The following is a 21,417-nucleotide window of genomic DNA, read 5'->3' on the forward strand; positions in this document are numbered from 1 at the left end:
CTGTTTTTTGCAATGGCCATTTTTCGATTATGTATAACATCTCAATGGATCAGCCCTGACTCTCCAACGTTCATTAACTGGTGTACGCGGTTATTAGCGGTGTATAATATGGAATCCGCGGTTTACAAGCTGAGAGGCCGCAGAAAACGGGAAATGGGTAGGAAAATCTGGGCCCCAATTACTCGCTGGCAGAAGCAAAAACAAGGCTTAACATAGGGCCCTTTTTCCTACTCTGGGTCATGTTTTTCTTGTTTTCTGTAATAATCTCTCCTGTAGGTTATGTCTATATGTTTATATTGCGATACATATGTATTCGGATTTTTTGTATTGGTTATGTAACTATAGAATGTAATTGTTTTTTTCGGAATGTATATGCCATGACAACGATGTACCAAATAAAATATACAAAAAAAAAATCAGAGTCTCCGGCAGGGGGTAGTACACATGCTCTCAGAGCCTCCAGCAGGGGGTAGTATACAGACTCTCCGAGCCTCTAGCAGGGTTACTATACATACTCTCACAGCCTCCATCAGGTGTAGTATACAGACTCCCAGAGCCTCCAGCAGGGGTAGTATACAGACCCTCAGAGCCTCCAGCAGGGGGTAGTATACAGACCCTGAGAGCCTCCTGCAGGGGGTAGTATACAGACTCTCACAGCCTCCAGCAGGGGGTAGTACACAGACCCTCAGAGCCTCCATCATGGGGTAGTATACAGACTCTCAGAGCCTCCGGCAGGTGGTAGCATACACACTCTCTGAGCCTCCAGCAGGGGGTAGTATAAAGACCCTCAGAGACTCCAGCAGGGGTAGTATACAGACCCTCAGAGCCTTCAGCAGTGGTAGTTTACTCACTCCCTGAGCCTCCTGCACGACATAGTATGCAGAATTTCAGAGACTCTAGCAGTGGGAATTGTGCAGAATTTCAGAGCCTCCAGCAGGGGGTAGTGGGCAGAGCCTCCAACAGGGGGTAGTATACAGACTCTCACTGCCTCCAGCCGGGGGTAGAATACAGACTCTCACAGCCTCCAGCAGGGGGTAGTATACAGACTCTCAGACCCTCCAGCAGGGGTAGTATACAGACCCTCCAGCAGGGTTAGTATACAGACTCTCAGAGCCTCCGGCAGGGAGTAGTATACAGACTCTCAGAGTCTCCAGCAGGGGGTTGTACACATGCTCTCAGAGCCTCCAGCAGGGGGTAGTATACAGACTCTCAGAGCCTCCGGCAGGTGGTAGCATAGAGACTCTCAGAACTTCCAGCAAGGAGTATTATGCAGGGTCTCAGAGCCCCCAGCAGAGGGAGTATACAGACTCTCAGAACCTCCAGCAGGGGGTAGTATACAGACCCTTAGAGCCTCCAGCAGTAGGTAGTTTACTTGGGATATGGCATTGACGCTGTTCTCCAGCATGGGGTTGACGTCCTCATCGGGTATGGGACTTCACTGAAGTCCTCCTGTGGTATGGGATCTAATTTCCATTGGGGTATGAGTCAGAGGTTATCCTACAGTGTGTGACTGAAGTTTCCCCAAGATATAGAATTTAATTTCTACTGGGGTAAGAGATTGAAGTTCCTCTACCTCAGAGCATTTGATTGAAGTTCTCCTGGGACAGGGGATAGAATTTCTCCTGTGGCACAGATTGAGGTGCTGTTGAGGTGTGCGTTTGAAGTTCTCCTTGGACACGGGATTGACATTTTCCCCAGGCCTTGGGGCGGAAGTTCTCATGGTATAGGATTGAACTTCTCCTGGGACATTAGATTGAAGTTCTCCTGGGGCATGGGATTAAAATGCTTTTGGGGTGTGGGATTGATGTTCTCCTGGGGCATAGAACTGACGTTTTCCCCAGTATATGAGATTGAAGTTTTCCTGGGGCATAGGATTGATGTTTTCCCCAGGATATGGGATTGAAGTTCTCCTGGGCCTCGGACTGAAGTTTTCCCCAGGATATTGGATCAAAGTTCTCCTGGGGAATGGATTGACATTCTCCTGGGTCATGGGATTGAGGTTCTCCTGGGGCATGGATTGATGTTCTCCTGGGTTATGGGATTGAAGTTCTCCTGGAACATAGGATTGAAGTTCTCATGGGATGTGGGATTGAAGTTCTCCTGGGGCATGGGATTGAAGTTTTCCTGTGGCATGGGGTTGAAGTTCTCCTGGGGCATGGGATTGAGGTTCTCCTGGGGCATGGGATTGAAGTTTTCCTGGTGCATGGGATTGTAGTTCTCCTGGGGCATGGGATAGAGGTTCTCCTGGGGCATGGGATTGAAGTTCTCCTGGGGCATGGGCTGAACACCTCCTGGGGCACAGGATTGAAGTTGTCCTGGGGCCTGGGACTGAAGTTTTCACCAGGATATGGGACTCACGTTTCCCTGGGGTATCGAATTAAACCTCCCATAAATTATAACACTGAATTTCCCTGAAGGTGTTCAATGTTTTGGTGGACAGCATTCCTTCTTAGAAGGCATCTGAATAGTTTTTCATTTATCACCTAAGCAGCAATCCCCCAGTCACCTACAGTTGTTTTTTATTGTATCAAGAACACCTGTGTTTTATGTTGGGCTTTAAAAACTAAAACGTGACAACAAAGTTAGAGAGCCGTGGTCTCTAGCCTCATGTAACTTGCCTTTCTGCATGATGGCTTAGGATGGAAGGTGATCATTCTAGTAAAAGGCTCTTTAGACCTGTTGGAGATGTGTGCGGTGATCGGTACGGCATGTAGGCACAGGTGGCCTCCACTATTCGGGTGGGAAAGGACACCCGCCGACTCTGCTTGCAAGGAAGTAGACACCATGACTTTACCCCCCAGCGGAAGATTGGCATCAGTCCTTCCAGCTCCTCACCTTTACTAAAGGATGCCTGCTCAGAACTCCATTGAATAGCGAAGTCTGGGTCATGGTCTCAAGCCAAACCTCACCTGCCAACCCGTTAGTCGCTACCACCCCAGTGCAGCTTTGAACTATTGAATTTAACAAAAGCCGTCGGTGGGGATGTTTGTGTTTTAAATCTCACACATTCCCACATCACAATGTGCACATAGGGTACCCTTCTGGGCCATTTACACCAACGAGATGATAACAGGTGCAAAAACTGGCCTGCGTCCTAAAATATGTGCATGGTAGAGTATGTCTTTGCACCAATTATGACCTTGGTTGCAATCAATGGGAAAAAAAGTATGTTTATTATGCTTCTCTTTTGCTTGTGTCACTACTATTTTGCACTCTGGTTTGTACATGGAGTTATTTATTTATTTAAAGTTTTGTATAGCTCGAACATGGCCCAGATGGGGATCAGAGCCCTTTACATACGGTTTAGGTAGACAAAGGAACAACTAGGAGTGAGAAATCAGGGAAACAGTGGGACAAAATACAGCAGGTGCAAGATGAAATTGAGGTGGACAAAGGAAGCAGGTTGGGAGAGAACAACAAGCAGGGCAATATACATCAAGAACAAAACAAGACAGTACACAGTAACTTAGAGGCAAAAGGAGCACAGCATCTAGTTCAATGCAGTGTTCATTAGTAGATTTATGACTTCCCTTTTGAAGGCAAGTGTAGAGGTAATCAGACTTGTTTCCACTGGAAGGGAGTTCCAGATTCTCGGGGCGATGCCAGAGAATGTACGATTGTAGGTTTTAAATCTCTTGGGCTTGAGCAACAGTGTGCCGGTGCTCCTTGTGGATCTGGAGCCATCAGAGAGTTCCAGCTTGTTTGTCAGGTAGAGTTGGGTGTTGAAATGTAGAGCCCTATGGGTCATACAAGCGATCTTTAGTTGTATTCTTGCTTCAAAGGGAAGCCAATTGAGCGATTTCAGGTCCGGAGAAATGTGGTTGTTCTTCTTAGAACCCGTGATGAGTCTAGTAGCAGCATTTAGAAATGCTCTGATAGGTGCTAAACTGAGTTTCAGCAGACCGCAAAGAGTCGCACTGCCGTATTCTAGTCTGGAGATGACAAGTGCTTGCACCGCCAATTTAAAGTCATCTTGGGGAAGGAAGGGTTTGAGTTTTCTTAGGATACAGAGTTGGAAGTTCGCTCCTTTGGTCGATGATCTGATGTGGTCTTGCATGTTTAGGTTTTTGTCAAGCACAACTCCCAGTGATTTAGTGGAGTCCACAATGTGAGGTGTGCATTTGAGGGCTGTGAGGTTACAGAGGAATTTCACCACAGTGGGGGTTTGCCTAGCGGGTGCAATGAGGAGGAGTTCCATCTTGAGGGCGTTTAATTTGAGATGGTTGGAGGTTAGCCAGTTGAGGGTTTTGAGAAGGGTTTCGTTGAGGGAGTTGATGTCTTTGGGGGAGGAGATTTTCACGTAGATTTGGGTGTCGTCCGCATACATGTGATATTGGATGTTGGAGGCTTTAAGAATTACAGTCAGTGGTTCCAGGAAAAGGTTGAAGAGTGTGGGGGAGAGTGAGGATCCTTGGGGGACACCAAGTGTGCATGGACTCGGGTTGGAGAGAGACTGATTGGATTTGACTCTTTGTGTTCTGTTGCTGAGGAAAGAGGAAAACCATTTAAGGACCGTGCCTGAGAGCCCCATCCTGTGTACCAGGAGGAATAGTAGATTGTCATGTTTGATAGTGTCAAATGCCGATGAGAGATCGAGAAGCATTAAGAGGCAGGCTTCATTTTGGTTGAGTAAAGTGAGAGCGTCGTCCACAATGTGAGTGATAGCCGTTTCTGTGCTGTGGCCAATGCGGAAGCCTGATTGGAATAGGTCGAGAAGCTGGAATTGCTCAATGTGTTTGTGTTGTTGTTCATGAACACATTTCTCCAGAAGTTTTGCCAGGGGGGTATGGGTGGCAGTTGTTCAGGTCAATAGGGTCAGCCGAGGGTTTTTTACCATCTTCTTGCAGGGAGCCCCCATCAAGCTAGCAGTGAGGTACTGTCAGCCTCGGGTTAGTGGGATACCATTAGCTCTAAGCTAGCGGGGAGGTACTGTCAGCCTCAAGCTAGCGATATATGATGAGCTGCAAGCTTGTGGGGAGGTACCATCAGCTGGAAGCTAGCAGAGAGGTACCATCAGCTGGAGGCTAGCAGAGAGGTACCATCAGCTGGAAGCTAGCAGAGAGGTACCATCAGCTGCAAGCTAGCAGGGAGGTACCACCAGTTCCAAACTAGCGTACTACCATCAGCTTCAAGCTAGCAGAGAGTTCCCATCAGCTGCAAGCTAGCACAAAGGTACTGTCACCCTCAAGCTAGTGGGATACCATTATTTTCAGGCTAACAAGGAGGTACTGTCAGCCTCAATCAAGCAAGGTACTGTTAGCTGCAAGCTAGCGATGTGGTAGTGCCATCTGCAAGCTACCAGGGAGGTACCACGAGGTACCACAAGCTGCAAACAAGTGGGCTACCATCATCTGCAAGCTAATGAGGAAATACCATCAGCCGCAAGCTAGGGGTGAGCTACCATCAGAAACAGGCTAGTGGGGAGGTACCATCAATTGCAAGCTAGCAGGGAGCTACCATCAGGTGAAAGCTAGCAGGGAGGTACCATCAGAAGAAAGGTAGTGGATGGTACCATCAACTGTAAACTAGTAGGGAGGTACGATTATCTGCAAGCTAGCAGGGAGGTACATTCAGCTGTAAGCTAGTGGCAGCTGCCTGTGCAACCATCAGTCAGACCCTAATGGAAGCAGGACTAAAACGGGGGCAAGGGTAATACCCACGTGTTTTAGCACTTTATCACAGGTGAAAGTCCTTCTTTGACTTTTATGGTGAAGTTGAGTTCAGGGAGGTGAGTAGCCTCGAAGGATTCCAAAAATTACTCTTTGCTTGATGATGGGTGTGTACCCTCACACAAAAGGCCATGGAGAGTTGATAAGCACACGTTGATGTCACCCAAGAATGGTGGGTTGAAGCACACACCCAATGGCTGGAAAGGGGGTACTGTCACTGATGCCAACTGTGCATCGGGACCACCATCACTCGTGGGTGAAGGTTTCCCATGACTGCTGCGATAGGACGGATGGGCTGAATGCACCGTTTTTCCAAGATTGTTGGGGTTTGTATGTAGCCTGTTGTTAGAAGTTGTGATTTACGTCTTTAGTGAGCATGTAAGCGATCCTGGGGCGATCGCAGGAGGTCAGATCCTTCTGGTGAGCAGGAAGTTCATGCCTGAGATGACAACAAAGGCAGCCTTGATCGACGCAAAGATGGAATGCCACAGCGTTATTTACAGTTTCCTACGAAATGACATATGTGACCAAACACTTAAATTTAACCACGGCCTGCATCAAGAGACTGGGATAAAAGTCACCATAATACGTGCAAAACTCCTATTTGTTACACACTTGTGTGACATCACCCAGGAATTGAAAGGTGTTGAGAACTCACGGTTGATCTCAACAACAAAAAAAGAAGAACTAGAAGACCATGAAACTCAGTCTCAGAAGAGCTGACCAGGCCATGGTTTACCAACCCCCCTGTGCTTCCAGCAGTAATAACTGCTCTTCTTAACAAGGAGACAATACACCTTTAGTAAAAAATGAAAAGACACACTCAAGTAATGGCTCGCCCAGTGCCCCATCTAACTCTGCCACTTGTTTACCTTCTACTAACTTTAATGTCAGCTCTGTGGCAAAGAATGAGTGTATGATTGAAAGGATCCGATTCTTGATCATTGTCGGGATTTCCTACATTTTATTTGATCCTGGGAAGGAGAGCTCATCTGGGGACAGACCGTTCGACTCCAGCTGCATCCAGACCAGTCCTCACCAACCAGGTGGCGAGAGTGAGCTGGTATCAAGAGGCCCTCATCGCATCACACGGCTGAATGCTGATCTTTTCATCTTTTTATAACTCGGCAGCCAGTTTCTCAGTCGCGACCCTATAGGCTGTTTATTCGGCCTCAGTCTGTTGTGCACGAGCCTTGCCTGAACGGTCCGCATATGGCTATAAACATTTGCTTAGAGTGCACAGCGGATCAGTTACGTGAACGGCCATTTACTAACTGACTGATGACAGTGCCTTGACAGGACTCATGCCTGCAAGTGCACCCGGCGGTGGAAGTGCCGAACTCGCCATGATTGAAATCAGCTTTAGAATTAACCCGGTGCCGGTTTTCTGAATAATGCTGTAAGCGGCCCGCTTCCATTCGAATTAATTTCGAATCCCTCAGCATCCAGCACGCCACTGTGCGATTTGGAAAGCGGTTTCACCCACACTATCCCACCGCCGCTTGGACATATTTCGATTGAACTTGATGGGACTGTAATACATGCACAGACCAGCACCCGACTTGCCAATATTGACTAGCTAACCAGGATTCACTCTGGTTCTCCATAGGCTGTCAACTCCTTCTAGTCTGTCCTGATGAAGACCCGCATTGACCAATCAATAACGCATACATTGGGTTGAAACGTTGACGGCACCTCTTGGCCCAGATCAAGACTGCATGCAAAAGATTCATTTGGATATAGCAGCAGAGCCATTGTTTTTCTTAGTTCTCCGGCCTCCCATGTACATATTGCAATCACTTTGTATATAATGTTCACCATATTGTTTCACTGAGCACGATGTGTCACCTAATCACGCAGCACTTTAAATGTCACCTCTTGTTGACAGCATTTTTATCAACTTATGAGTATATATAAATGATGGAATTTATATAAAAGAACGTAATACTCATCGTGCACCATTGCCCTGGTGCTTCTTTGTGTGTTCCGTATGAATTGTCCTAATATTGAAAGCTGAGAATAATTTACTTTTCAGGAATTCTAATCTGTGAATAAATAACTAAACAGGATAAGAAATATGTGTTCGCACCCGACAGAACCATCGTTTGGCTTATACTGTAGCGACTTGACCGACAGATTTCCCAAATATTGGGGTGGCCGGCGTTCGCCGGTGGTAGAATGCGGAGTCGACCTGTATGCACGAAGCGTGGACTGAAGAACTGGTTTGAGTTCAAGCTTCTCCAGCGCAGCGCTGACCAGTTCCTCCCACCCCAAGCCCTTCCCGTGTGGTCTGGAGGGAGGAGTCCTCATAGGAGTGGGGTCTCGCCGTGCAGCCGTCTTGTGGGACTGGCTCCGTCTAACCAGACTTCTCTGGGGCTCGGGATACAGAGGATCTCCTCAAATCGATTAATATTCAACCACCAAATCCCAGGCGCGGGGTCGCTTAGTATGATGGGCAGGAGTTGAAAAGGCAGTCGAGGGAAGAGCAGAGAGCCGGGGGGGGCGCAAGATGTGAGCTGGATGAAAAGGAATTATGAACGAAGCAGGCCTTTCATTCTCAGCAACACCGTTCATGGACCAATAGCAGTTCACCAGGGGATTGCTGCCTTTCACGAGCAGGTCGACCCCTATTTGAGATGGTTTCAAATCCAATATTTCCGCAGGCGGAAGGGTCCCACTGTGCAGGAAGTCGAGCGGAAAGAAGTCCCTAGCGCCGGCCCCGTCTTCCAGTGATGTGTCCAGCCAGCAGCGAGGGAAAGAGGCTCACACTGCAGGATGTGAGGGAGGGATGAGTGGGTCGAACTCTGGGAGGATAAAGCGCTGGGCACTACGCTGTCCTCTTCTGTGAGCTATAGACGAAAAAGCTATTTTATGTGCTTGCAGTCATGTCCTTAACACCACAAGGGTCTCACTTTCTCGTCATCACAATGTTAGCAGACCTCTCGATTTTCTTTCAGATAATATTAGCATGATAAGTGCTCTGCTGGGTCAGCGTGAAGGCCCCCCTGAGGGCCTCAGCAGGGGGTCTGTGATGCATCAGCACTCCAGGGGGCTTGACTAGTAGCCATTGAAAAGAATATGACATGTTTTGGCCTGGTACAGTGAAGCGATAAGTTCAGTGCCTACACCGCTTGGTTTGCATGCTGGCACATGGGTATCCTGAAAGATGCAGGCCTGTGTTCATGCGAGCTCTGAGATTTACAGTGCCTACACCTCTTGGTTTGCATGCTGGCACATGGGTATCCTGAAAGATGCAGGCCTGTGTTCATGCGAGCTCTGAGATTTACAGTGCCTACACCGCTTGGTTTGCATGCTGGCACATGGGTATCCTGAAAGATGCAGGCCTGTGTTCATGCGAGCTCTGAGATTTACAGTGCCTACACCTCTTGGTTTGGATGCTGGCACATGGGTATCCTGAAAGATGCAGGCCTGTGTTCATGTGAGCTCTGAGATTTACAGTGCCTACACCTCTTGGTTTGGATGCTGGCACATGGGTATCCTGAAAGATGCAGGCCTGTGTTCATGCGAGCTCTGAGATTTACAGTGCCTACACCTCTTGGTTTGGATGCTGGCACATGGGTATGCTCAAGATGCAGGCCTGTGTTCATGTGAGCTCTGAGATTTGCTGGAACTGCTCCTGACCACACAGCCCCTTGTGGAAACCATTGATGTGTCCCCTGTGGGCCACCGTCCACGAGTGCCAAGGCGGGCTTGGACTGTGGCCATCAGAGGCTTTTACCACAAGTGCCAGGGCGAGCCTTACTATGGGCCAGCGTCCACGAGTGCCAAGGCGGCCTCGGACTGTGGCCATCAGAGGCTTTTACCACCGGTGCCAGGGCTCAACCTTACTATGGGCCACCGTCCACGAGTGCCAAGGTGGGCTCGGACTGTGGCCATCAGAGGCTTTTACCACAAGTGCCAGGGCGAGCCTTACTATGGGCCAGCGTCCACGAGTGCCAAGGCGGCCTCGGACTGTGGCCATCAGAGGCTTTTACCACCGGTGCCAGGGCTCAACCTTACTATGGGCCACCGTCCACGAGTGCCAAGGCGGGCTCGGACTGTGGCCTTCAGAGGCTTTTACCACCGGTGCCAGGGCGACACTTACTATGGGCCACCGTCCACGAGTGCCAAGGCGGGCTCGGACTGTGGCCATCAGAGGCTTTTACCACCGGTGCCAAGGCTCAACCTTACTATGGGCCACCGTCCACGAGTGCCAAGGCGGGCTCGGACTGTGGCCTTCAGAGGCTTTTACCACCGGTGCCAGGGCGACACTTACTATGGGCCACCGTCCACGAGTGCCAAGGCGGGCTCGGACTGTGGCCATCAGAGGCTTTTACCACCGGTGCCAGGGCTCAACCTTACTATGGGCCACCGTCCACGAGTGCCAAGGCGGGCTCGGACTGTGGCCTTCAGAGGCTTTTACCACCGGTGCCAGGGCGACACTTACTATGGGCCACCGTCCACGAGTGCCAAGGCGGGCTCGGACTGTGGCCATCAGAGGCTTTTACCACCGGTGCCAGGGCTCAACCTTACTATGGGCCACCGTCCACGAGTGCCAAGGTGGGCTCGGACTGTGGCCATCAGAGGCTTTTACCACAAGTGCCAGGGCGAGCCTTACTATGGGCCAGCGTCCACGAGTGCCAAGGCGGCCTCGGACTGTGGCCATCAGAGGCTTTTACCACCGGTGCCAGGGCTCAACCTTACTATGGGCCACCGTCCACGAGTGCCAAGGCGGGCTCGGACTGTGGCCTTCAGAGGCTTTTACCACCGGTGCCAGGGCGACACTTACTATGGGCCACCGTCCACGAGTGCCAAGGCGGGCTCGGACTGTGACCATCAGAGGCTTTTACCACCGGTGCCAGGGCGAGCCTTACGATGGGCCACCGTCCACGAGTGCCAAGGCGGGCTCGTACTGGGACCATCAAAGGCTTTCATCACTGGTTCCCAGGGCTCAGCCTTAGTACTGAACCCAGAACTGGACACGAACCTCAGGGTAGTGAAGTCGAACACGCCAAGACTTACTCAGGGAGGTGGCGTGGAGGTAGTAGCTCAGAACTGACCACACCGCCTAAAACACGCGTAAATAGCTGACCGCCCAGCCAATGCTTGGTCTTTGGAATAGAACTTCCAATCACACACAATGTGATACTGGGCATTTGCGGGTCACGAAGCAACATGTTACAGTGGTTATTAACTGGTCATTTTTGGGAGTAGGTCAGGCTACTCCATTGGGACAACCTCTGTGTGTTCTCATTGCGTCACTGTCCCCGCCCCCCCCAGGTAGGATCTGTGGTTTTCCTTTGTCATGCACATGGGGCTTTATAAGGGCCTGATTACGAGCTTGGCGGACAGGGTTACTTTCCCACAAATGTGACGTATATCCCGTCTGCCAGATTACGATTCCATTAGATCCTATGGAACTTGCAATACGGTGGACGGAATGTCCACCACGCTTGTAAACGAGTATGCCATCCGCCAAGATCGTAATCAGGCCCTAAGTTGATTAACTGGCGACCAGTGCATTTCAAGTCAGCGACCCGGCGTCTACTGGTTTGTTTTTACTCCCCTTCTATGCTGCCTTGTAGCTCAATGCACCTCTTGCATTGTCCACTCAGCTCCGATCCAGGCCAAGTCTGTGTCTTCTGTGGATCTGTGCTGCTTGTGGGATGTGCGCCGCACAACCCCTGGCGTTCAGAGAGCAGTGGTCTCGCTCCAGCCCAGCCAACAGGTGTGTGCTGAACATCTGCATTGCTACACAAATACCAGCTGAACATCTGCTGTGCTACACAAATACCAGGTGAGCGGAGGCACCGTCAGTCATGGAGCCAGTGAATAGGTTCTGGTGCTTGTGTCTCAGTGGGTCATGCGACTTACTCACAGCCCGACCCAAACCCACTACCCGAACACCTAGGCGCCCACCACAAGGGGGTACTCAGTTTGTGATGTTGGCCTCTCCATCAGGGCAAATCTCCTCTGGCACTTTTGCTTGTGTTTTGTGAAGCCTTTGGTCCACTCTTGTAGCATCTTACAGCTTTGAGGTGCTTGCACGTTGTATGGGGAACTTGAGTAGTCTTACGTTGCTACGCATCATCCCTCCATGGGGGGATGCAGTCTTGTCAAACGGCAGCAGCAACTCGGAGTTCCATGGAAGCCTCCCTCGCAGAGCAGTAGAAATCCTTCCATGGAGCCCAGCAGATACTTTCAGCTCACCCTATCTCAGATCCTTCATGGAACCTTCATGGACCCTCACTTCTTCTGAGCAGCATCTTCCTCTTGCAAGGACGCCTACATTGTCTTTCCTGAACATCTGGTCCGCTCTTCTCTTCAACATAGAGCCCTCGCAGCTTCTCCTGGCAATTCAAAGCTTAGATCCTAGGTTTTTGGTCCTAAACCTGGCAAGTGGAGTTGATGGTGGGCCCCACAAACCTAGAGCACAGAGAGTTTTATGTAACCACTTATGTTAAAGTCCAAGAATCCAGTAAAGAAATCTAGTCACACTGGCTGGAAGTTTCAGCCCCATCTTTATAATAAAGCTGTAAACAATAATTGTGAATTCCAACATCCAGCTCTGAGACAGGTTCTGCCCTTTTGCTTATTCCACTTGGACTTGTCCAGCCAAGGCCTTTGTTACAAAGTGTAAGCAGGAGTCTCCTTCCAGGAGGAACCCAAAACAAGGGTGCAAAGGCGACGTAGGTTGTTCCACTTAACTACCTGTTTACCTGTGGAGTTATCCATTCCAGAGAACAACGGGCCATAGGACCCCGAGTCTCCTCCCCATGAACAGTACTCAATCCAACCCATTTTAAAGGGTCTCTAGAATGTCTGGGGGAGCTCTGAAATTCACAACTGCTGTCTGAACCTTTAAAACCCTTCAACTTAGGTACCACAAGAATGTAGCAAATACAAAACAGATCTGAGTGTGTCTATGCCATGTGTGTCACACACACTCTATACACACGTCTTCTATGCACATTAAAGGATACACACATGAGGCATTCATGTCCCACATGTTTGGGTGAAGGATTTGTTTGCAGGGGACTGACAGAACACTTTAAAAACATGTGAGAGGCCACTCTCCTGCTTAGGTGGCAGGCAAAAGGTTCTGTTCAGCCACTAGGATCATATCGCTTCCACCACTGTCAGTCCTGTACAGTGCGATGAGCCACGCTTGAAAAGGAGTGTGCACATGGTGAGCTTCTCTGACCACAAAGCCCCTCTATGGGTCTCAATCTCTGGCCCAAAAGATACTCCCTAAAATGTTGCCTGCTCTGAGTGTTCCAAACTCCTCTGCATTTGATTGCTTCATTGTCCTTGTTCAGTAGTTATTATTCTGTTCCCTTCAGGGTTCTTGTGTGCATTCCTTGTGTCATCAAGTGTCACCTTTTATTTCATCTCCTATATCCTCATGGCATTCTTGTAACCCTCAGACTCACCAGTATTGACTTGCTGGGCTACCTGTACCCCCTGTATTTCTTTACTGTCTCCTCCATGTCCCCTTCTAATTATCATGGGCACGATTCACAGAACTAACTTAAGACAAAATCCTAAACTTACTACCATTTTCGTATTCACAGAAGGCACTTACTCATTTTGGTATTCACAGAAGACACTTACTCACTTCGGTATTCACAGAAGTTAGGAGTCCTAAATTTAGGACTCCTAAATGCCTTCTGTGAATACCAAAAGTTTTAAAATTAGGATTTTTCTCAGTTTAGGAGTCCTAAAGTTAGGACTTCTAACTATGCTACTACTAAACTGAGAAAAATCCTAATTTTCAGACTTTCGGTATTCACAGAAGGCATTTAGGAGTCCTAAAGTTAGGACTCCTAACTTCTGTGAATACCGAAATGAGTAAGTGCCTTCTGTGAATACCAAAATGAGTAAGTGCCTTCTGTGAATACCAAAATGGTAGTAAGTTTAGGATTTTGTCTTAAGTTAGTTCTGTGAATCGGGCCACATGTGTCCTCTGGGTTCCCCTTTATATATTCTAAATCCTCCAGACCTCCCCGTATTTCTTCTCTATGCCCCCCACGATCACCTGTGTTTATTTTGTGTGCTCTCCTGAAATCCTGGCATTTATTTTGCGTGTCCCCAGGTTCATGCTCTTTCATTTTATTTCTTCTAGGTGGGCCTTCACACTTATCATCATCTCCTCATACACTGCCAACCTAGCCGCTTTCCTGACAGTGCAGCGCATGGAGGTGCCCATCGAATCGGCCGACGACCTGGCCGACCAAACCAACATCGAGTATGGCACAATCCACGGGGGTTCCACCATGACCTTCTTCCAGGTGAAACAACTGGGGTCTCCGAGGGCTGTTTGCTTGGTTATGAAACACTCCAGATCAGTGTCACATCATAAAATGGATTCTAACTTGATACAGCCTGATGTATCAGAAAACAACAGTTTTTTTTTTGTTGTGTTCAGTTATGCAACTCTTGTGTGGTGCTGAATTCACCATTTCCAGCCTCTTGGAACTGTTGGGTGTCTTGATGCTGCAGTCTGTTGTCTAATGGCTGTAGGTTGTCACGCGGATGGGGTTCCATGCGAGAGACAGGTATTCTAATTAGGGGTGGACGTATTTATTTATTTGTAGGTTTTATATAGCGCCTGAATCACCCCCTAAGGGGTATCTCTGAGCTTTGGACTTTGCTGCTGGACAGGCTGATGGGCATTTTTAAAATAGTGGAGGTCTTAAGAAGTTTCCTGAAGCGCAGATAGTCAGGACATTGTCTCAGGTGATTCAGTGCAGCTTAATTACATGGAATTACCTGAGAATTCTGCAAGCTTTTGCTCAATTATGTGAGAAGAGTAATCCTGCGTTTAGCACTATTTCTTAAAGCAAAAATGCCGTCTTGCATCCAAAATAGGTGTAAGATTGCATTTTCCACTAAGAATAGCTCTAAATGCAGCAGAACATGAATATCAGGTGCGTGCAGGCACTCGAGCTCGCTAAATGTGCTCTTTGGGGAGGAATTTCCCCTGAACTTGCTCTCAGCATTTAGCGCAATTCCTTAGCGCACAATGAACCAATTTTTCCATTTTGGATGCGAGGATGAATTTTGCGATAAGAAATAGCTCAAAATACAATAGAACGTGAATAGGAAGTGTAAGCGGCCACTCACACTTGGTAATGTGCTCTCACAGTAGGATTTACCCCCCGGCTCCCAATTACTAAGGATTATGAGGTCAGGCGTAATAGTATAACTATCGGTAAGTCCACGTAAAAAGGTAACACAGTATTACCAAAATTACTATGATTACTCCAGCGTAATTGAAATTACGCCCGGGCTTGTTCTGATCTCTCAAACAGTGTAAGTCTGATCAGTACTCACTTGTGTCCGTCCATTTCATTATGCAAGTCTCCTTTGTTCTTGTCCCAGAGTGAGAGTCTCGGGGTTATTATTGGTTTCACTATTGTTGCTTTACCATCCCTGTGCAGTGTGTGTTGCCCATGTCTGCGTGGGATTGTTCTTGGTCCATTGTTCCCTTTAATCATCATGCATCAGGTTTTCTGACTACCCGAGGCAGTTTTACTCAGGTGTGTACTTGGCTCAGGGGCAGTGTAATACCTGAGATGGTAGAGTTATGTCACATGGTTTAACATCACACAGTGTTTGTCAATAACATGGCTTCATGGCACTGTTAGGTGATCTGGAGTGTAGATTTGTGTCTAGTAGTTACAGAATGGTTCAGTGGGGTGTGAGGCTTTGCTGCATCCCCCCAGTATCCGTGTGATTGCACTCAGTCGGTTTGTGTTTCAAATGTGACCATGGATCTGTTGCTCTGGCCCATTAATAATGTGTGTACCCTTCTGTGCTGGTATGTTCCTGTCATAGTATGCATACAGTCAGGTATGTCCGTATGCCCGTCCTAGTCCCCATGTAGGGATCTTCCTGTTGCGATGTACTTGGTTGTTGGTCTCTGTCATTGTCCCAACACATTTCTGCACTGGCAGTGGTGTTATGACCCAATCTCTCTATATTAAATTCCCATCCGGAATCTCTGTCCTTGTGTCAGACGTCTCTCCTGTTACTGGAGAGTGGTCATTGTGTCCTCTGTCCTTGGGTCAGACCTCTCTCCTGTTCCCAGAGAGTGGTCATTGTGTCCTCTGTCCTTTTGTCAGACCTCTCTCCTGTTCCCAGAGAGTTGTCATTGTGTCCTCTGTCCTTGTTTCAGACCTCTCTCCTGTTCCCGGAGAGTGGTCATTGTGTCCTCTGTCCATGGGTCAGACCTCTCTCCTGTTCCTGGAGAGAGGTCCCTGTGTCCTTTGTCCTTGGGTCAGAGCTCTCTCCTGCTCCTAGAGAGAGTTCCGTGTGTCCTCTGTCCTTGTGTCAGACCCCTTTCCTGTTCCTGGAGAGGGGTCCCTGTGTCCTCTGTCCTTGGGTCAGTCCTCTCTCCTGTTCCTTGAGAGTGGTCATTGTGTCCTCTGTCCTTGGGTCAGACCTCTCTCCTGTTCCCGGAGAGTGGTCATTGTGTCCTCTGTCCTTGGGTCAGACCTCTCTCCTGTTCCTGGAGAGAGGTCCCTGTGTCCTCTGTCCTTGGGTCAGACATCTCTCCTGTTCCTGGAGAGAGGTCCCTGTGTCCTTTGTCCTTGTGTCAGACCTCTCTCCTGTTCCTGGAGAGAGGTCCCTGTGTCCTCTGTCCTTTTGTCAGACCTCTCTCCTGTTCCTGGAGAGTGGTCATTGTGTCCTCTGTCCATGGTTCAGACCTCTGTCCAGTTCCCAGAAAGTGATCATTGTGTCCTCTGTCCTTGTGTCAGACCTCTCTCCTGTTCCCGGAGAGTGGTCATTGTGTCCTCTGTCCATGGGCCAGACCTCTCTCCTGTTCCTGGAGAGAGGTCCCTGTGTCCTCTGTCCTTGGGTCAGAGCTCTCCCCTGTACCTAGAGAGGGGTCCGTGTGTCCTCTGTCCTTGGGTCAGACATCTCTCCTGTTCCTGGAGAGAGGTCCCTGTGACCTTTGTCCTTGTGTCAGACCTCTCTCCTGTTCCTGGAGAGAGGTCCCTGTGTCCTCTGTCCTTTTGTCAGACCTCTCTCCTGTTTCTGGAGAGTGGTCATTGTGTCCTCTGTCCATGGTTCAGACCTCTCTCCTGTTCCCAGAAAGTGGTCATTGTGTCCTTTGTCCTTGGGTCAGACCTCTCTCCTGTTCCTGGAGAGAGGTCCCTGTGTCCTCTGTCCTTTTGTCAGACCTCTCTCCTGCTCCTGGAGAGGGGTCCCTGTGTCTTCTGTCCATGGGTCAGACCTCTCTCCTGTTCCTGGAGAGTGGTCATTGTGTCCTCTGTCCTTTTGTCAGACCTCTCTCCTGTTCCTGGAGAGTGGTCATTGTGTCGTCTGTCCTTGGGTCAGACCTCTCTTCTGTTCTTGAGAGAGGTCCTTGTATTCTCTGGTCTCTGTCCTTGGGTCAGACCCCTCTCCTGTTCCAGGAGAGGGGGCCTTGTATCCGTTGTCCTCTGTCCTTGTGTCAGACCTCTTTCCTGTTCCTGGAGCGGGGTCCCTGTGTCCTCTGTCCTTGGTCCAGACCGCTCCCCTGTTCCTTGAGAGAGGTCCTTGTATCCTTTGTCCTCTGTCCTTGGGTCAGACCGCTCTCCTGTTCCTGGAGAGAGGTCCCTGTGTCCTCTGTCCTTGGGTCAGACCTCTCTCCTGTTCCTGTAGAGGGGTCCGTGTGTCCTCTGTCCTTGGGTCAGACCCGCTCCTGTTCCTGGAGAGAGGTCCCTGTGTCCTTTGTCCTTGGGTCAGATCTCTTTCCTGCTCCTGGAAAGAGGTCCCTGTGTCCTCTGTCCTAAGGGTCAGACCTCTCTCCTGTTCCTGGAGAGGGGTCCCTGTTTCCTTTGTCCTTGGGTCAGACCTCTCTCCTGTTCCTGGAGAGAGGTCCTTGTGTCCTCTGTCCTGGGGTCAGACCTCTCTCCTGTTCCTGGAGAGTGGTCATTGTGGCCTCTGTCCTTGGGTCAGACCTCTCTCCTGTTCCCAGAGAGTGGTCATTGTGTCCTCTGTCCTTTGTCAGACCTCTCTCCTGTTCCCGTAGAGTGGTCATTGTGTCCTCTGTCCTTGGGTCAGACCTCTCTCCTGTTCCTGGAGAGAGGTCCCTGTGTCTCTCTGTCCTTGGGTCAGAGATCTCTCCTGTTCCTAGAGATGGGTCCGTGTGTCCTCTGTCCTTGGGTCAGACATCTCTCCTGTTCCTGGAGCGGGGTCCCTGTGTCCTCTGTCCTTGGGCCAGACCTCTCCCCTGTTCCTGGAGAGGGGTCCTTGTATCCTTTGTCCTCTGTCCTAGTGTCAGACCTCTCTCCTGTTCCTGGTGAGAGGTCCCTGTGTCCTTTGTCCTTGGGTCAGACCTCTTTCCTGTTCCTGGAAAGAGGTCCCTATGTCCTCTGTCCTAAGGGTCAGACCTCTCTCCTGTTCCTGGAGAGGGGTCCCTGTGTCCTTTGTCCTTGGGTCAGACCTTTCTCCTGTTCCTGGAGAGAGGTCCTTGTGTCCTCTGTCCTGGGGTCAGACCCCTCTACTGTTCCTTGAGAGAGTTTCTTGTATCCTTTGTACTCTGTCCTTGTGTCAGACCTCTCTCCTGTTCCTCGAGAGGGGTCCCTGTGTCCTTTGTCTTTGGGTAAGACCTCTCTCCTTTTCCCGGAGAGAGGTCCCTGTGTCCTCTGTCCTTGGGTCAGACCTCTCTTCTGTTCCTGGAGAGTGGTCATTGTGTCCTCTGTCCTTGGGTCAGACCTCTCTCCTGTTCCCAGAGAGTGGTCATTGTGTCCTCTGTCCTTGTGTCAGACCTCTCTCCTGTTCCCGGAGAGTGGTCATTGTGTCCTCTGTCCTTGGGTCAGACCTCTCTCCTGTTCCTGGAGAGAGGTCCCTGTGTCCTTTGTCCTTGGGTCAGAGCTCTCCCCTGTACCTAGAGAGGGGTCCGTGTGTCCTCGGTCCTTGGGTCAGACATCTCTCCTGTTCCTGGAGAGAGGTCCCTGTGTCCTTTGTCCTTGTGTCAGACCTCTCTCCTGTTCCTGGAGAGTGGTCATTGTGTCCTCTGTCCATGGTTCAGACCTCTCTCCTGTTCCCAGAAAGTGGTCATTGTGTCCTCTGTCCTTGTGTCAGACCTCTCTCCTGTTCCCGGAGAGTGGTCATGGTGTCCTCTGTCCATGGGTCAGACCTCTCTCATGTTCCTGGAGAGAGGTCCCTGTGTCCTTTGTCCTTGGGTCAGAGCTCTCTCCTGCTCCTAGAGAGGGGTCAGTGTGTCCTCTGTAGTTGTGTCAGACCCCTCTCCTGTTCCTGGAGAGGGGTCCCTGTGTCTTCTGTCCATGGGTCCGACCTCTCTCCTGTTCCTGGAGAGTGGTCATTGTGTCCTCTGTCCTTTTGTCAGACCTCTCTCCTGTTCCTGGAGAGTGGTCATTGTGTCGTCTGTCCTTGGGTCAGACCTCTCTGCTGTTCTTGAGAGAGGTCCTTGTATTCTCTGGTCTCTGTCCTTGGGTCAGACCCCTCTCCTGTTCCCGGAGAGGGGGCCTTGTATCCGTTGTCCTCTGTCCTTGGGCCAGACCGCTCCCCTGTTCCTTGAGAGAGGTCCTTGTATCCTTTGTCCTCTGTCCTTGGGTCAGACCGCTCTCTTGTTCCTGGAGAGAGGTCCCTGTGTCCTCTGTCCTTGGGTCAGACCTCTCTCCTGTTCCTGGAGAGGGGTCCGTGTGTCCTCTGTCCTTGGGTCAGACCTCGCTCCTGTTCCTGGCGAGGGGTCCTTGTATCCTTTGTCCATTTTCCTTGTTTCAGACCTCTCTCCTGTTCCTGTAGAGAGGTCCCTGTGTCCTTTGTCCTTGGGTCAGACCTCTTTCCTGCTCCTGGAAAGAGGTCCCTGTGTCCTCTGTCTTAAGGGTCAGACCTCTCTCCTGTTCCTGGAGAGGGGTCCCTGTTTCCTTTGTCCTTGGGTCAGACCTCTCTCCTGTTCCTGGAGAGAGGTCCTTGTGTCCTCTGCCCTGGGGTCAGACCTCTCTCCTGTTCCTGGAGAGTGATCATTGTGGCCTCTGTCCTTGGGTCAGACCTCTCTCCTGTTCCCAGAGAGTGGTCATTGTGTCCTCTGTCCTTGTGTCAGACCTTTCTCCTGTTCCCGTAGAGAGGCCATTGTGTCCTCTGTCCTTGGGTCAGACCTCTCTCCTGTTCCTGGAGAGAGGTCCCTGTGTTCTCTGTCCTTGGGTCAGAGCTCTCTCCTGTTCCTAGAGATGGGTCTGTGTGTCCTCTGTCCTTGGGTCAGACATCTCTTCTGTTCCTGGAGAGAGGTCCCTTTGTCCTCTGTCCTTGGGTCAGACCCCTCTCCTGTTCCTGGAGAGGGGCCCTTGTATCCGTTGTCCTCTGTCCTTGTGTCAGACCTCTTTCCTGTTCCTGGAGCGGGGTCCCTGTGTCCTCCGTCCTTGGGCCAGACCTCTCCCCTGTTCCTGGAGAGGGGTCCTTGTATCCTTTGTCCTCTGTCCTAGTGTCAGACCTCTCTCCTGTTCCTGGAGAGAGGTCCCTGTGTCCTTTGTCCTTGGGTCAGACCTCTTACCTGTTCCTGGAAAGAGGTCCCTATGTCCTCTGTCCTAAGGGTCAGACCTCTCTCCTGTTCCTGGAGAGAGGTCCCTGTGTCCTTTGTCCTTGGGTCAGACCTTTCTCCTGTTCCTGGAGAGAGGTCCTTGTGTCCTCTGTCCTGGGGTCAGACCCCTCTACTGTTCCTTGAGAAAGGTTCTTGTATCCTTTGTCCCCTGTCCTTGTGTCAGACCTCTCTCCTGTTCCTGGAGAGGGGTCCCTGTGTCCTTTGTCTTTGGGTAAGACCTCTCTCCTTTTCCCGGAGAGAGGTCCCTGTGTCCTCTGTCCTTGTGTCAGATCTCTCTTCTGTTCTTGGGGCAGTGACAGCTGTTTACCAGTTATATTTTAGTTGCAGGTTATTGTTTTACCGCTCAAAAGGGATAAGGTTCCGAGCTGCATCTGAGGATACACAAGGTGGGTGTGGGGTCAGAGAATAACCTGCAGTGCGATCTCATCAAATACCATTAGATGAAGATCAACTCAAAGCCACAGTTCTAGTTTAGAAAATATAAATAAAGGTGCTAATTTACTCTACAGGTTAGTGAAGCAATAATAAAGATGACTTGAAATACAATCAAGAATGTTGAATGGATTCTGTCTGGAAACAGAACTGTGCTTTGGGATAACAGGACGTCAGGATGTAGGGACTATGTTTCTCTACGTCAACAAAACCTGTGGGCCCAAATCTGAGCAGCTCACAGTGTTTCACCTGACCTCCTAATCTTCCCAGAGTTACAGGTGATTTAGGAATCTAGAATATGATCCTCTAGTCCCCAAGGGAACCATGGAAACAGGTCTTCACCTTTTGTTTCTCACTCATGCATGTCCATAATAAATAAAAGAAAGACACAAGGAAAGTTTACAATATTTATTGAAAGCATCATAGTCTATTATGAAGCGGTTCTGCTGAGATTGGAGGAAATATACAACTAAGCAAAATAATCAGCATTTATAGCAAACTTTCTACAATAAACAGCCCTCCCGCGGCAAATGATACATCTGTCTAAGTCAACCCTCACTATGTGAGCTCAGGGATATACCAGTGAGCTCTGGGATTAGCACTGGACCCCATACCTGGCATTTGTAGTTAGGTGGTCCACATCATAGGTGTAAACCCAGTTTACTCATGGCTGGTGCTCCGGTTCCAAGATCGGTCCCCGCCGCTGGAATTCTCCTCTCTGTGTTTCAAAGGGCAAGTCAGAGTTTAAATGATAAGAACGCC

General features: G+C 49.8%; 1 protein-coding gene across 1 annotated transcript in view; it reads left to right on the forward strand.

Annotated features, from left to right (window-relative positions):
• GRIK5 (glutamate ionotropic receptor kainate type subunit 5) overlaps positions 1-21,417 on the forward strand; it is a 1,516,626-nt gene that overhangs the window by 1,443,101 nt on the left and 52,108 nt on the right. The window contains exon 18 of the mRNA XM_085615595.1: positions 13,795-13,960. Within this exon, the coding sequence (XP_085471721.1) occupies positions 13,795-13,960 (166 nt within the window). The remainder of the gene's footprint in view (positions 1-13,794; positions 13,961-21,417) is intronic.

This window comes from Triturus cristatus, chromosome 7, assembly GCF_964204655.1.
Source record: "Triturus cristatus chromosome 7, aTriCri1.1, whole genome shotgun sequence".
Lineage (NCBI taxonomy): Eukaryota > Metazoa > Chordata > Amphibia > Caudata > Salamandridae > Triturus > Triturus cristatus.